Source organism: Dryobates pubescens, chromosome 5 (assembly GCF_014839835.1).
Source record: "Dryobates pubescens isolate bDryPub1 chromosome 5, bDryPub1.pri, whole genome shotgun sequence".
NCBI lineage: Eukaryota > Metazoa > Chordata > Aves > Piciformes > Picidae > Dryobates > Dryobates pubescens.
The window spans coordinates 6,818,199-6,834,450 of record NC_071616.1 but is presented as its reverse complement, the minus strand read 5'-3'; the positions used below and the strand labels follow the sequence as shown (position 1 = coordinate 6,834,450).

General features: G+C 45.8%; 1 protein-coding gene across 1 annotated transcript in view; it reads right to left on the bottom strand.

Moving 5' to 3' along the window:
- MGA (MAX dimerization protein MGA) overlaps positions 1-15,603 on the bottom strand; it is a 58,831-nt gene extending 43,228 nt beyond the window's left edge. The window contains exons 1-5 of the mRNA XM_054161508.1: positions 15,522-15,603; positions 10,865-12,006; positions 1,693-2,623; positions 1,247-1,334; positions 1,009-1,104 (exon numbers count right to left, since the gene is read on the bottom strand). Of these exons, the coding sequence (XP_054017483.1) occupies positions 1,009-1,104; positions 1,247-1,334; positions 1,693-2,623; positions 10,865-11,928 (2,179 nt within the window). The 5' untranslated portion in view covers positions 11,929-12,006; positions 15,522-15,603. The remainder of the gene's footprint in view (positions 1-1,008; positions 1,105-1,246; positions 1,335-1,692; positions 2,624-10,864; positions 12,007-15,521) is intronic.
- Between the last annotated feature and the right edge of the window lie 649 nt (positions 15,604-16,252).

Here is a 16,252-nt window from a genome sequence, read left to right as displayed (position 1 = left end):
AACGCCCTTCAGAAGGTACCACACATTTCACCACTGCTCATTTAGAAGCTGGAGCAAAAGCATGTGGGTTGGTCCTGCTTGACCAACCTGATTTCCTTCTATGATCAGGTGACTGCCTGGTGGATGTGAGGCAGGCTGTGGATGTAGTCTACCTGGACTTCAGCAAAGCCTTTGACACCGTCCCCCACAGCAAACTCCTGGCCTCATGACTAACTAAACCATGGCTTCAAGTGCCACGTCCAATCCCCTCTTGAACACCACCAGGGCCAGTGACTCCACCACCTCCCTGGGCAGCACATTCCAATGGCAAATAACTCATTCTGTGAAGAACTTTCTCCTGACTTCGAGCCTAACCCTCCTCTGGTGCAGCTTGAGACTGTGTCCTCTTGTTCTGGTGCTGGTTGCCTGAGAGAAGAGACCAACCCCCTCCTGTCTACAACCTCTCTTCAGGTAGTTGTAGAGACATTTCTGGATCTCAAGCTCCTCTACTACCAGGAGAAATAAAATCAACTTCATCTGCTTTCTACAAGAATTAGCTCATTACAAACCAGGCACTGCCTGAAGTCTGAAGGCTCAGCATCTTCTGCAGGAGGTGTGTAATGACATGCAACCTCTTGCTCTGCTGTTGGAGATTCAGAATTCATCTTCTGCCTCCTGCACCTCTTTTAGTTTGCAAGATGAATGTGTGAAAGTGAAAACATCTTTACTGGCAAGCTGAAACTGCTTTTAAAGCCTCCAAGAAGAAGAATCTCTCACATCTGACCCAGTTTTGTCTCACTGCTACAAGTGGCAAGAGGGAAACTGATGGTTTCACAGGAATTTCTCTACATTGTCTAATATTTGTATCTACAGACCCGTGCACTTTCCTACATTAGAAAAACAATATCCAAGATCAGATGCCAGCTGTACTGGGCACAGACAGTATGGCATCCCACAGGAAATTATCAGCTCAGTATGATAAAGTATAATGCACAACCAGCTGTAACAACAGGTATGTTGCCCACTTACCTTCCTGAAGGCTAGGATGTATTACTTGCTTATGCCTTAAGGTCTTCAGCTCTTCCATCAATTCCTTTTCCAGTACTTGTATTCTTGCTTGACAATCTACTCAAAAAGATGGTGAGAACATATCAAAAATATTTACTATGAAAAACAAACCATTACTGAAATGGTTATTTTTTCAGTGTGCCTTTACAAATTCCCTTACTGAAGGGAACAGACACTTTCCAAAACCACAGAGATGTACCTGGATCATTTGTAGTCAACAAGGGAGCTTGAAGATTCTGTGATTCTTCTCCTCCAGCTCTATCAACGGTATGAATGTCAAGAGCTTCCTGCATACATGAAGAGCCTTGAATCAGTGCATTACCTTAAAACACTGACTTAGATGCAAACTAGGCTACATCAAATTATGACTGAAATAGGGAAGACATGAAGCTGTTAAATAAATACGCATTCTTTTATACGGAACTCTAGATCCCACTGCTTTCCCCCAAGTTATTAAGAAGTGAGAAGATATTATGAGTAATATAAAGACAAGCTAAGAGCAGATTTGGAAGCAGGCCACAAACCTCAAAACTCAAGTTTAAAAGAAAATTTACTTCCAGCTCCTAAGTAGAAAGGGCTTAAAAATGAGACATTTTTTATACAAGAGTTTTCAATTTACTCAGAATAGTTAGGTTTAGGTTTTACCTTTGATGCGAAGGACACAAAGAGGACTCCATCAACGTCTTCAAGGTCTGGCTTAACATCTGGCAGGATGCTCCCAGGCCCCACAGAGGTGTTCTTGCTTGCTATTACAGTTTTCCCTATGCTTCTAGGTGGCCGGCCACCTTTGGACATTTTCAGCTTCCGTGGCCTTCCTCTTTTAGCCGTAACGGAGGACAGGGTGCTCGGATTGCTACCAGAGCCTTTCAGGGACATAGGATTCTTCAGCATGCCAGTCCTTTTTCTTTCAGAGATCTCTTTAGCTGAAAAGTGACAACTTACTGAGCCCCTGGAATTAAAACTCGGTGGTTTAGATAAAGCCCACTGGGCCCCTCGGATGGAAGCGTGTTTCTGTGACATTTTATTTCCAAGAGATTGCTTTTTCATAACCAGCTCCTCAGCCACAGTGGCTGTGCCTGAGCAAGTGTCTTTGTGATTTTCAAAACACACAGGCACAGACTCCAGGGCTGCACTCGAAGGAGATTTATCCTTTTTGCCTGAGGAGAGCATGGTCTGCGGCAGCTCAGATATTTTTACCGTGCTCTTTGTGACCGCACAAGGTTCCAAATAGACCACAGGCATCTTCCCACTATCCAGTTTTAACATTTTGGCTTTGGCAACACCTGAAGGACTGGTTAACGCACGCTTCCTAGACCCAAGCTCTCCGTCGACTTCATCTGTTTCCCTGCGTCTCATCAGGTGTTTTTGTAGGACAAGATCATCCTCCTCAGCGTTGGAATACTCATCAGTTTCTTCATCTGTGTCTTCCTGTTTCACACTGACTTCTTGTGTGCAAATACCTGAGCCATAGTCATAGTCATCTACTGGCTCCTCTTTAACAACTACGTTAAAGTGCCCCTTTGGGTCCAGTGGAGATGCCACATGGGAACTGCTCTCGTAACTGTTAGCAATGGGACTGGGGTGGGAAGGAGAGGACAAAAACAACACACAAGATCTTTATCAAATCCCTTCCTTTACCAAAAGTCCATTATCTCCTAAGAATCCTTTGCTAGCTATTGTAAAACCCTTCCAAAACACTGCAAGGCATGACTCTGCTAACCATGCTGCCATTTACAAGCGAACATTTTTAGAAGCACATGCTCAAAAAACCAACAAACAAACCCCCTTTTTTTTTCAACTTGCCATCATCAAAACCAATCCAACGTCTTATCTGAAGGCAGCAGCACAATTTCCTTCCCCAGTAATAGCAGGGTGACATGTGCACTTCTTCCTACTCGAGACTCAGCGTGAACTCACACTAAACTATGATGTTTTAAATGCTCAGAAGCAGCCTTAGTCTGCTGCGTATCTCATAAAGTCAGCATACTAAAGCTACTGTGCTGGCAAATGAGCAGCCAAGTGAGTGCTTAAGGCACTTCAATTTACATGATTTAACAACAATATTTTTAATTCACCCTGAAGCCACACACAGACAATTCCTAAACTCAGCTGCTGTTCAAACACTTACCTGCACATCCTAGTGAATTATGCTCCATAAAGTCTTACATTAAGTCTGAGCATTAAACTAAGAAGGCTAATGGTGCAGCCAGCTCCACTCCCATGATGGCCTTCTTGAAGGAACAGGCACACAAACCATAAAGCTGCAGTTGGCAGTTTACTAAAGCACATCAGAACCTGGCTCCCCGTTGTAAGAGGAAGCAGCTAAGAAACCAGAAACTCATATGCCTAATGAGCCTCTGAACTTACTTACTAAACATACAGGATAGCAGTCCAATACTCCCTTTATATATATATATATGATACTAAGATTGTAATGATGATAAATTATTATTACACATGTTATAAAAATGTTAACAATGTTTTAGACAGTTAATGCTAACATAAATTCAAATACAAGTCAACATCATTGTAGTAACAATACATTGTAAAGGGAATATTACTTTATAGTAAAAAGTGCACAAACACAATATATAAACAGCCAGACAGAACCTATGTAGAAAACTTGCTCCAATTCAGAAGGACACTAAGTAACTACCATTAAGCTTGAAACAAAAACCTGCCTTGTGAGGAAATGGCCAGGCAGCAGATGGGCATATCAGTCCTGTTGTATCCACTGTCTTCTCTGGCCAATGAGTGTCCTATTAAAGAGTTTCTAGTTTTCATTTAATTAAGAGTCTTAAATTGAATATTAAAAAGCCTTTGTAAGATTAAAAAGCCTTTATTCTTCAGTGAGTTTATTGTGAAAGAAATCCTAAGGCAAAATCCAGGTTATTGGCAACTCAAAACCCTGTGACATCACAGCTTAGGGCAGATTCAGTACAGCAGATCCACAATTGAATGCTGTTAAGAAGATCTAAGTCATCTGCTCCTTCATCTTAAAATAAAATGAATAGAATAGAATAGGCCAGGTTGGAAGAGACCTTCAAGATCATCGTGTCCAACCTACCATCCAACACCACCTAATCAACTAAACCATGCAACCAAGCCCCCTAGGCTCTCTCTGAACACCTCCAATGATGGTGACTCCACCACCTCCACGGGCAGCACATTCCAATGGCCAATCACTCTCTCTGTGTAGAACTTCTTCCTAACATCCAGCCTGAACCTCCCCTGGTGCAGCTTGAGACTGTGTCCTCTTGTTCTGGTGCTGCTTGACTGGGAGAAGGGACCAGCCCCCGCCTGTCTACAACCTCCCTTCAGGTAGTTGTAGAGAGCAATAAGGTCTTCCCTGAGTCTCCTTTTCTCCAGGCTAAACAACCCCAGCTCCCTCAGTCTCTCCTCATAGGGCTTAGAATACATAGAATACATAGAATAAACCAGGTTGGAAGAGACCTTCAAGATCACCGCGTCCAACCCATCAACCAATCCAACACCACCCAAACAACTAACCCCTGGCACCAAGCACCCCATCAAGTCTCCTCCTGAAAACCTCCAGTGATGGCGACTCCACCACCTCCCCAGGCAGCCCATTCCAATGTGCAATCACTCTTTCTGTATAGAACTTTTTCCTAACATCTAGCCTGAACCTCCCCTGGCGCTTGTGTTCCAAACCCCTCAGCAACTGTGTTGCCCTTCTCTGGACACGCTCCAACAAGTCAACATCCTTCCTAAACTGAGGGGCTCAGAACTGGACACAGGACTCAAGGTGTGCCCTAACCAGTGCAGCACACAGTGGGAGAATGACCTCCCTGCTCCTGCTGGCCGCACTGTTCCTGATGCAGGCCAGGATGCCCCTGGCCCTTCTGGCTGCCTGGGCACACTGCTGGCTCATGTTCAGCCTACCTTTGACTAGTACCTCTCTGCCTGGCTGCTCTCCAGCCACTGGGCTGCTGTGGCCAATGTGCAGAGAGACAGGGGAAAAAACACCACTAATAAATTTGCTGGCTAGAAGTTTCTCATTGGAATTTGACTCTTTCCAGTTGGAAGCCCAGTTAAAGCCTGGACTTCTCTGGCCATTTTTCTTTACCTGTTGCAAGATGTATACTTGGGCCAATGATGACCTTTCTGTTAAGGATCTGGACAGTATCCAAAAAAAAAAAAAAAAAAAAGAAGCTCCACTGTAAAAATGAAATTTTCAGACACAAACGTTGGTTTGGTCTGCATAATTTCAGCCATAAGCCAAGATGGTGACAAAAATGAGGCATCACCCAAGCATTTGGACAAAAATGCTGAGCATGATTTTTCTGAATTTTTAAATTTACCTGCAATTAGCAACTTTTAAAACAATTCCAGAGTTGCTTTTTATCACCAAAGTAATTTCACTGGGCCCTCGGTTTGTGGAGCTATGTGGAAGATAACAGCCACAGAAAAGTTCTCTTCCTAAGGAAAGATTCAAGTTTGTCCTCTCAGAAGTCTTGGCTTAATGTGAGATCAGGTTGAAATGGTGAAATAATGTCTTGCCTAGCTCCTTCTTTGCCACATATTTATTCATATTTAACCAACCTTTTTCTATACCCCAGATACTGTACTTGGTACCCTCACAGCAAAACAGTAAAAGCAGAGAAACCACTTGCTTGCGTTCTGCCACATTAAAAACCATTTAGCTGCTCATTTACTGAAAACACTGAGATACAGGGATTTATTTTTTCCCCCAAATCATTTTACAAAATACCATGGGGAAAAAGAGCTAAGCAGTTTTGTTCAGAATTAATCTAGCAATCTGTGACTGAGGTTTTCAAACCTCACGATGACTTGCCTTCCTCTTCCAAAAGGAACACAAGGAGGGAAGAAAAACAAACAGTTGGAGTAAACACAAGACAACTACAATAGAAAAGGAAGACAGCTGGATCTTTAAAGAAATCCCACAGTATTTGTAACTTTGAAGCAGGGGAATTCAGAATGGAGAAAGAGTACATTAGCCTGTAAGGCTTAAAACCCACCGAAATCTGCTTGTGGCTCCCTTCACAGCCCCAATATCTGACTGGTTCCAGGCATAACTATTCCTATAAATATTCCTGGATAAAAAAACTGTCTGGATAGCCATGTCCAAAGAGTTGTGGTGAATGGAGTTGGAGCTTGTTGGTGACATATCACAAGTGATGTTTCCCAGGGCATAGGACTGGGGCCTGTTTTTTTTCATGTCTTTATCAATGATATGGACAAGGGGATCAAGTGCACCCTCAGTGAATTTGCGGTTGGGTGGCTCTGGCAATCTGCTGGGAGGGTAGGGAAGACTGTACAGAGGGATCTGGACAGGTTGGATTAATGGGTCAAGGCCAATGGGATGAGGTCCAACAAGACCAAGTGCTGAGTGCAGCACTTAGATCACAACAACCCCATGCAACACTAGAAGCTTGGGGAACAGTAGCTGGAAAGCTGCCTGGTGGAAAAGACTCTGTAGTTGCTGGTCAACAGCCCAATGAGTATGAACAAGGAGTGTGCCCAGGTGGCCAAGAAGGCAAACAGCATCCTGGCCAATATCAGGACTAGTGTGCCCAGCAGAACTAGAGAAGTGATAGTCCACATGTATTTGGCACTGGTGAGGTGAAGCCTCTAATACTGTGGTCAGATTTGAGCTGCTCACTATGGGAAGGACGCTAAGGTACTACTGGAGCACAAGCACCAAAAACTGGTGAAGGGTCTAGAGCACAATGTACATGGAGGAGAGTGGAGTGGTGGAGGGAACTGGAGCAGTTTAGCCTTCAGCAAAGGAGGATGAGAGACCTTGTCACTCTGAGACTACCTGAAAAGAGGTTGCAGTGAGGTGGGGAAGCTGACTCTTCTCCAACAGGACAAGAGGAAATGGCCTCAAATAATGCTAGGGAAACTTTAGGTTGGAAATTAAAAAAGATTTCTTCCAAGGGTTGTCAAGCACTGGACCAGGCTGCCCAGGGAAGTGGAGTCACCATCTACAGTAGGACTTAAAAGACAGACAGATGTGGTGCTGAAGGACATGGTTTAGATGTGGTCTGGCAGTGCTGAGTTAACAACCAAAACAATTCTATGATTCTGTGTAAGCATCCACATCTTAAATTGAGTATTTATTTCATTTACAGTACATCTGAGGAAACATACTACCAGGCCCCACAATGAAAACCATACCACACTGTATAAATAGAATAGTACTTTATTTCCACATCGTGCTAATAACTCAAGAATAATATTATCCTCAGGTCTATGTAAACTTTTACCTAATTCCCACTTCAAAAGTGTCAGAAAAGTTAAGCATTGGTGGGAAATAGTGGGAAATTCATAGGAGTCCAACATGATGGCATTCAGCAAGTCCAGCTGCTGGGGGCTGCACTTTGGCCACAACAACCACATGCAGCGCCCAGGGAGGTGGTAGAGTCACCATCCCTGGAGGAATGCAAGAGGGGACTGGACATGGCACTTGGTGCCATGGTTTAGCTAGTCATGAGGTGTTGGGTGAAATGTTGGACTTGATCTCTGAGGTCTTTTCCAACCTTATTGATTCTGTGAAATAACATACATGACAGCACTAGGAACTCCACTTCCTTTAGTGAATATTATTTGAGAGGTATCAAGTTCCAGCTTTGGACTCCCACTCAAAGCTAAACTCTGCAGAAAACACTACCATGTGCAAAAGCAAGAGAGAGCTCATCAATTACTAGCAGTAGCTTGCTCATGACAAAAATAAATAAATTCAAATTGCCCAACCTTCATGAATATGCAAGTATTTATGAGCCCAGTGTCATAAAGGAAAGTGCCACCTGCTTATTGTCCTTGCAAGGCTGACATGTTTATGAATAGGTATCGGCTGCACAGCATAAAAACACCGTGAACAGATCTGAAGGGAAAAGGAAAACTAAAGTTCTGAGAACTGCAGCACATAAAGACAGTTCTGACATTTCTTTGATGAGCTCAATTTTTCTCTTCCAGGTACAGGGTCTGACTTTCCACCACATACTACAAAAAACATAAAACAAAAACCTGGGCAATGCTTGAAGGTAGTTCTAGAACTGTGTTAACACTTATTCACTGAATAATTTGTGCTTACAAGCTTTTAGCACATTTCAGAGTTAAAAGTGTCTTGGAGGTGAAACCATGTAACATGCTCTGGACCAAAAAAATTAAGTATGCCAATATGCACCCTTTGTTAGGGGAAGAATAGGGGAAGAATAGGGGAAGAATAGGGGAAGAATAGGGGAAGAATAGGGGAAGAATAGGGGAAGAATAGGGGAAGAATAGGGGAAGAATAGGGGAAGAATAGGGGAAGAATAGGGGAAGAATAGGGGAAGAATAGGGGAAGAATAGGGGAAGAATAGGGGAAGAATAGGGGAAGAATAGGGGAAGAATAGGGGAAGAATAGGGGAAGAATAGGGGAAGAATAGGGGAAGAATAGGGGAAGAATAGGGGAAGAATAGGGGAAGAATAGGGGAAGAATAGGGGAAGAATAGGGGAAGAATAGGGGAAGAATAGGGGAAGAATAGGGGAGAATAGGGGAAGAATAGGGGAAGAATAGGGGAAGAATAGGGGAAGAATAGGGGAAGAATAGGGGAAGAATAGGGGAAGAATAGGGGAAGAATAGGGGAAGAATAGGGGAAGAATAGGGGAAGAATAGGGGAAGAATAGGGGAAGAATAGGGGAAGAATAGGGGAAGAATAGGGGAAGAGACCTTCAAGATGATCCTTAAAACAATGGGATTTATTCCTTGGGAAGCAAGAAAGCCAAACCACCAAGCTGTTCAAATAGTTCTCCGAGTAACCTGCTTCAATGAACTTCATGTAATAAAAATTACCCAAATTTCAGCTTTTCCTAGTGCAGCTGACCCCAAGAGGGGAAAACCTCTCTCTTTCAAGACAAAAATAAACCTTTCTGTTTCAATTCCCGTATCCAATGTTACCTACACACTTCTCCACACTATATTCTTAAGAACTGAAGAAAGCTACCCTCTCTGTAATCAGTGCACTTTCAGACTTCAAGTTTTCTCTAGACTTTTACATTTTTGGACAATATAAAAAGTGTAGATGATGATGTTCTTCCTAATACACTGACACTGTAAAGTACTGCCAAAGAAAAGTGGTGCTTTCTGGGGTTGCTTAGCCTGGAGAAGAGGAGGCTCAGGGGAGACCTTATTACTGTCTACAACTACCTGAAGGGAGGTTGTAGCCAGGTGGGGCTTGGTCCCTTCTCCCAGGCAACCAGCACCAGAACAAGAGGACACAGTCTCAAGCTGTGCCAGGGGAGATTTAGGCTGGATGTTAGGAAGAAGTTCTTCACAGAAAGAGCTATTGGCCATTGGAATGGGCTGGCCAGGGAGGTGGTGGAGTCACCATCACTGGAGGTGTTTAGCAAGAGACTGGATGGAATGCTTGGTGCCATGGTTTAGTTGATTAGATGGTGTTGGGTGATAGGTGGGACTCAATGATCCCAAAGGTCTCTTCCAAGCTGGTTAATTCTGTTCTATTCTAAAGGCTAGGCCATTCTAGATCCCAAAACAGTTCTAGCACTCTTAAGAATGATTACAGTTAAACCTCAATGAAGCCTCAAAGAATACAGACTTTTGTAATTTGAAAGGTTTTCAGTTATTCAAAAGGCAAATAGAGGCTTTCTCAAAGTTAAAAAAAAAAGGCAAATCTGTCTTCTCTAAAATATATTGTAGTAGTAATACAGCCTTTGAAACAAACTGTGTAATTGTCATACAACTTATTTTTCCCCCAGAACTGGCCTCTAATTACACCATTAACATCATCCTGATATCCTGCAGCTAAATAATTTCTTGCTGTACTGATCTACCTCAGGCTAGTTTTGTCACTCAAACTGTGCCAGATTAATCTGGTATTCACAGACAGACATGAAGAAACATGAGAGAAAGCTTTGGTTTGGTTGGAGTTAGGTTTTTCTGTTTGACTTTTAATAATTTATTCAGGTTTGAAGTATTTCTGTCATCTCTTGACACAGATTAGCTATTCACTAAGACTGGCTGTATTCTTTTGCCTAGATTTTGGAAACTTAGATGCAAGTGGAGTAAAAAGATTCACCAGACTTGCTCTACAAGCACTTGCTGGTTTGCAGGTTCAACACTATGAGTAGGCTCCCAATATAACCTTGATTTCTGTATGTGTGACAAACAGAATGGTTCAAAAAGTCAATACTGGATTAGCACATAGACATAAAACTACCAGAGAGTAAATTATGGTCTGAACAGCATAACAGTTATTCTGAAGTACTTTTCTAGGTGCAGGGTCTTTTACCTCACAGCAAGCATGAAGCAATGGACCACCAAGAGGCAGGATGCTTCCTTCTACTTTGTGGAATTAAAAAAAAAACACCTACTGGAGCAGTTCTTAACAAAACATTGGCATGCTGCCAGTTACAACTGCCCTGCAGCAACCCCTACGCAACCCCAATCTAAATACCCATACACACCACACATCCTAACGCACCAACTAAAGATAAGACAACACGTCGCTATGATAAGCAACTTTAAAGACTTCAATGACTGCAACTTGCTCTGAAACTCTGAAGAAAATCAGTCTTCTAAAATGCTTACAGGGTTAAGACAAATCCCTCAACACTTCTTTACAAAAAGAGTTAAAGCAACACAGGAATACTGAACTCTTACACCCCCCTCAGACACATCAGGAAGTCCAGACTAATAGATTGCTGTCAAAGCAAAGAAAAGCTTTTAGTAACACTACATGTTCTGCCATTTGAAGGCAGAACTTTTAACTGTGTTTGATGTTTCACTGAACACTCCTCTCAACCAGCAGCCAGAAATATTAAGATAACCCACCTTTCAGAGACTTCTTGTTTTAGCTTTGGCATACCACTTGAAGATAGGTCAGCGTCCAGGAAACCCAGGAAGTCCCTTTCTGCATTAAAAGACTCTTTGTCCAGATCAGCATCTGATAGGTTATGACCACTGAATGAAGAATCTGAACTTTTCTGATGTAAGTCTAACGTATCAATCTCAGCAGCGTGACCACAGATGCTACCAGGGCTAAAAATGTCACCTCCTTCCAATCCCGAGTTACGGTTTTGTTTCACATCACGCTGAGGCCGACTATTCAACCCATCATCTCTGAATCCTTTAGCAAAAGGATTGTAATCTATTTTCAGCTGGGTAATCTGGATGTTCTGGTAGGCTGTAACTGCGAAGAACTCTGTCTGTGGAAAAGTAAACGTGTGGACATCAGGGCCATTGAGCTGAATGACTTCTGTGGCTTTGTCTGCAGGCACCAAGTGAAGCCGTGGCAGGTAACGGTGCATAGAATGTAAGATGATATGACCCTCCTGGTCCAGGGTATTATTGGTAAGCTTGAGTTTGTAGAAGGATACTGGCTGGTGCATCCAGTACTGACCAGTGGAAGGGGATTCTGGATGAATAAACACTCGCCCAAGAACATGGGGTTCTGCCTTCCCGCTGGGCTCCCACCAACGGCCGTTCCATTTGTATCGATGATTGTCCACAGGCGATATGTCCATGACCAGAATGTACCTCTGACGTGCATCCAGACCTGTAATCCAGTATCGGCAGTAAGGGAACATGCGTCTCCCCTGCTTTGTCAGGACCATCTCTGTGTTGCGATGGTAGAACTCGTTCCACATGCTGTTGTTATCTAGGGTGACAGTAATGCCCCCGGAGACACACTCAGCTGGCAGGCAGGCCTTGGCTTTGGTTTCAACTGGAGTTGATACACTGCTGGCTAGAGCACAAGCATCATGGTTTGCTACTACGATGCCTTGGTCAGCTTTACCGTTCCCCTGTTGCTGTTTCAAGATGACAAAAAAAGCAGGTGCTGCACCAGACACAGTCCCACCATCCCGGCTACTCAAGACAATCTGCTGATTCTCCATGACGAGCGCTCTGACAAGCTCTCAAATCAAATGCAAGTGCTATACAGTTCTGATAATCTCCTATGTGTGTTCACCATTCTGGAAAAAAAGGAAAACCACATTAAAATTATTCAAATACAGTCTAAGAAAGTAATTAAGCCTCATGAGAGATCCTTTTTGTAACACTTCTTCATGCTAGAAACTTAAAAGACAATCAGCACTATGAAATCAAGCACAATTAGGACAGATCAAATCAAGGTTGCCCGTGTGTATATAATTTAGGCCTCACAGACACAAGGGCTATGACACCTTCAAACTGCATTTTCATATAATGCTTTGCCACCACAGAACTCCTTCCTTTGCTTGATATTTCAAAGTGCTCTTTGTTCTGATCTTGCCTCAACTCTTCAGATAATTTGCTTAACAAACAGCATTTGGCAAAACACACAGGAGAGCTAACGGTGCCTGTCTGACACCAGCAGAAGTCACTTGCTGTCGCCAGAACAAAAAAGTTCCCAGAGGTCCAAAACTTCTCCAAACTGAAAAATGGAAAAGAAAAGAGAAAGGAGGGGGGCAGGGGAGGATGAGACATTGTCCCCACATTTCTTGATTGAAACAGACTGTCTGTGCAATTGGGATTTCTTTGTACTTCCTTTCAAGCCCAAGAGCTTTTAAACATCTACCAAAGGCAGAGACAAACAACAGAAAGGGAAAAACCAGTTCAAATAGATAAACTTTAGGGAGACACATACAAACTAACCCCCAAAAGGCTGTGCAGCTAAACTTAAAAGGATCAACATGAAGCACCAGGTAACCTTAGCTACCTCTATCTTCTAAAAGATGGAAATAGTTTACATCAAGTAAGAAAACATTTGTACTGTTACAATCAGCCTAATCCCTGTCTAGGGAACTAAAGTTACCTTCATCTGCCTATTTCACCTTGTGTGTTTGCCTCACAGGTTAAGCATTATGTCAACACTCTTACAAAAGACCATAAACTCCGTATTTCAAACGGTCTGTACATTTCCCGGTGAAAATGTAAACTTAAGTGTTTCTGGTAACTCACACAAATTCATTCCCACAGTTAGATGCTGATACCATTGATCCCTGTTACATATGGAATACCACACTGACAAAATACTCTTGAATCTTGCATCAAATGCATAGATGGTAGGAACTAAGGACAAGACCAAATCACCATCACAAGCAGGTTGCTGCTTGAAAATGAACATACTCCCTCCCAGAGAATTAGCCCCAATTCCTGAGTTTTAAGATAACGAGGTATTCACAGAATTTCAGGGTCTGGAAGGGACCTCAAAAGATCATCTAGTCCAATCCAGAGCAGGATCACCTATACCAGATTACACAGGAATGTACCCAGGCGAGTTTTGAATACCTCCAGAGAGGAAGACTCCCCAAGCTCCCTGGGCAGCCTGTTCCATATATATATTTTGTTAGGACTGGGTTACTCTAGGAGGAAACACTCCCCTGTGCAAACCAGCTGCCATATGCATGTGGGAAATAACCTCAAAGCTCAGGAGGCAGGCAATTTGTACTCTATGATAAATGTTCTTGACACCCAGGAAACAGATGAGACCTTCTTCCATCCTTTAAACCTTGCCTTTTAAAACTCTGCCCAAAAGCTAAATTAGAAGAAAAGAACAAAACTGTTCTTCACAGGTTTTAAACTGTTGAGTTAGAAGACCTGGTTTTCAGTTTTACTCTGAGGAGGAAACAGGTCTACAAACACACCCCTACCCACCCAGGACTAGTTAATAGAGTGCAGAACACAAAATAAGGCAGCTGTTCAAAACCAGCTTTGTATTTTCCGGAACACTGCCGTACTTGTTCAACAGAGAATAACCTTAAGTCTCAGCAACACAAAAAGCTAACCCTCAACCTTAACCAACCAAACCCACATAATTCTCTTTTAAAATTCAGATACATGGAATGAGGAGAAAGAAACTGTATCCTAAGTTGTCGATTTTCCCACCAACCTACCCTTTCTATATACACAGGTTATATGTTTCTATGTACACTGAAGGTACAATCATACAGCGAGTTCACAGCAATGCTGTGCAACAGACACCAAAATTGTATCAACTTACTAAGGAAATGTACTATCAAAGTGATTCAAAATCACAAACCAGATCTGGTTTAAGATATGCAGAAAGCCTGTAACTTTAAGATGTACTTAAGGTAGAACTCCAGACATGGTAGAAATAAAACTCCTAAAAGCTCAATAACCATGCATTCAGAAAAAAAAAAACAACAATTATGCATACAAAGAGCTACTGAGTCACAGCTTCTGTTTTCCAACATGTGAAGTTCTCACATTGCACTGTTGCAGCTATTTCCACTGTAAGGACCACTCACAGCATCCAGTCAGCCTAAGATGTGTGTGGTTTCAATGTGTAATTAGAGTAGCCCAAAGCTACATCATTTCAGCACTAATATGGCCTACTAAAAGAACAATTTCACACATTTTACTACCCTCGGTCATACACACTAGGCTATTACTTTAGCATAGTATGGGGTTTCTAATCCAGCACTTCAAAACGTATTTGTGAAAGCTTAAATTCTAGCAGCTTCGGGTATTGGGACTTAATCTCTACGTATATGCTGACCTTTTCTTTGAAAACCAACATCTAACGAGGCAGCAGTGGCCAAAAGCACTCAAAATTGCACTGAGGTCTGCCAAAACCATCAGATGGGAAGAAGTCCGTTTCAAAACAAACCCAAGCCCAACCGCCCCAACCTGCAAACGTGACCGCGATTTGGAGCACAGGGCTGAGAGGGAAGGCGCTTTGCCCGGGTTTCTGGTCCCGAACGGCAGGACCGTTAGGCACAGCGAGCCGATGACGACATACTGCTGCCCGCGTGAGAACCGGCACGCAGCGGAGGGGAGCTGCGGAGCGCGAGACCCGCGGCACACCCCGCCAAGCGCCGCCGCCGCGTTGCCGACGGGAGCCCGGCGCCGGGTCCAATGGCAGACAGCTCTGAACGCGCGGCGCTGCCGTTCAACACCATGGCAGCAGTGCCGCCCGCCCGGGCACCCGGAGGGGCGGGCGCAGCCCGGAGAGCTGCGCCCGATGCGGCTAAAGGGTAGCGCTCCGCCCGGGGCAGGTGGCGGCACGGTCACGGCCCGAGCGGCGCGCTTGTCGCTTTTCAATGCCCGCCCCCGCTTCCCTGCCGCCGGACGGCCCCCAGCCGGAAGCCTGGGCATGGGGGCAGGCAGCCGCAGCCAGGAACCGCACGGACTTTCTGGGAACGGCGGAGGCCAGAACCACTGCCTGCGGCACCTGACGACAGCGGAATGCAGCGGCACGGGCGCACGTGGAAAAGCCGTACCGCTCTTCGCCGGGAGCCGGCGCAGCCCTGCCCGGCTCTCCCGGTGCAACCCCGAAGCGGCGCCTCGCGTAGCCGCCGGAGAGCGGACGGCGGACCCGGGCCCGCGCCCGGTGCCTCGTGGCTGCGCCTGGTGTTAATTTTCGCAGTTAGGGAGGCAGGCAGGAGGCGCGGGGGAGGCGCGCGGATCTGGAGCGCGGCGCGACTGGCGCCAGGAGCCAGCACACCCTCCCCGCCCCAGCGCAACCCCGCTTCCCCGTAGTTACCGTGCGGCGCGGCGAGGCAAGGGGCCTCCCACTTCCTTTCTCCTCACGCGGACCGTGTGTCCGCCAGCTGGGGACAACGTGCGTGCGCACCGCGCTGACGTCACCGCGCCGCAACGGGCGCAGACGCGCAGCCGGCCAGCGCTCCCCCCTCCCTCCCGCCTGCTCGTCACGTGCCCGCACCGAGCGCGGGGCCCGGCGCCCAGCCCGGTCCCGCGCAGCACAGCGCCGCGCGCAGGGAAGCTTCTCGAATGGGGTGCACCGCCGCGCGCCCCGGCTGCTGCCTTCGAAGCCCCGCGGAGCTCCGAGAGGCAGAGCCGCGGCCCCTCTGCCGCCGTCCGACGAGAGCGGGCGACGCGGCTGACCGCACCGCTCGCCCCCACCCTGCGACGGAGAAACCCGGCTCCGCCCCAGGTCACGGGTCTGGCCTGGCGCCCGCCGGAGTCGGTGGGGACACCTCCCGCGCTGGCACACGACGGCCGGGGGGCGGCGCCGGCGGGACGCGCTCCCGGTGGCCGCCCGGGCTGGGCAAAGGCAACAAGCGCCGCGCCCCGGGCCGGCCTCGGCAGGTGCCTGCTGCTCGCCAGCCTCCGCGGCCTGCGCTCCGGGGGCGTTAAGGCCATCTCCCCGGCCGGCAGGCCGCAGCCGCACGGCCCCGCTATCCCCTGGGTGGAGGCTGCCGCCTCCCTCGCGGTTCTCCTCTGTAAACACAATGGGTGCCGCACGTTCCAGTC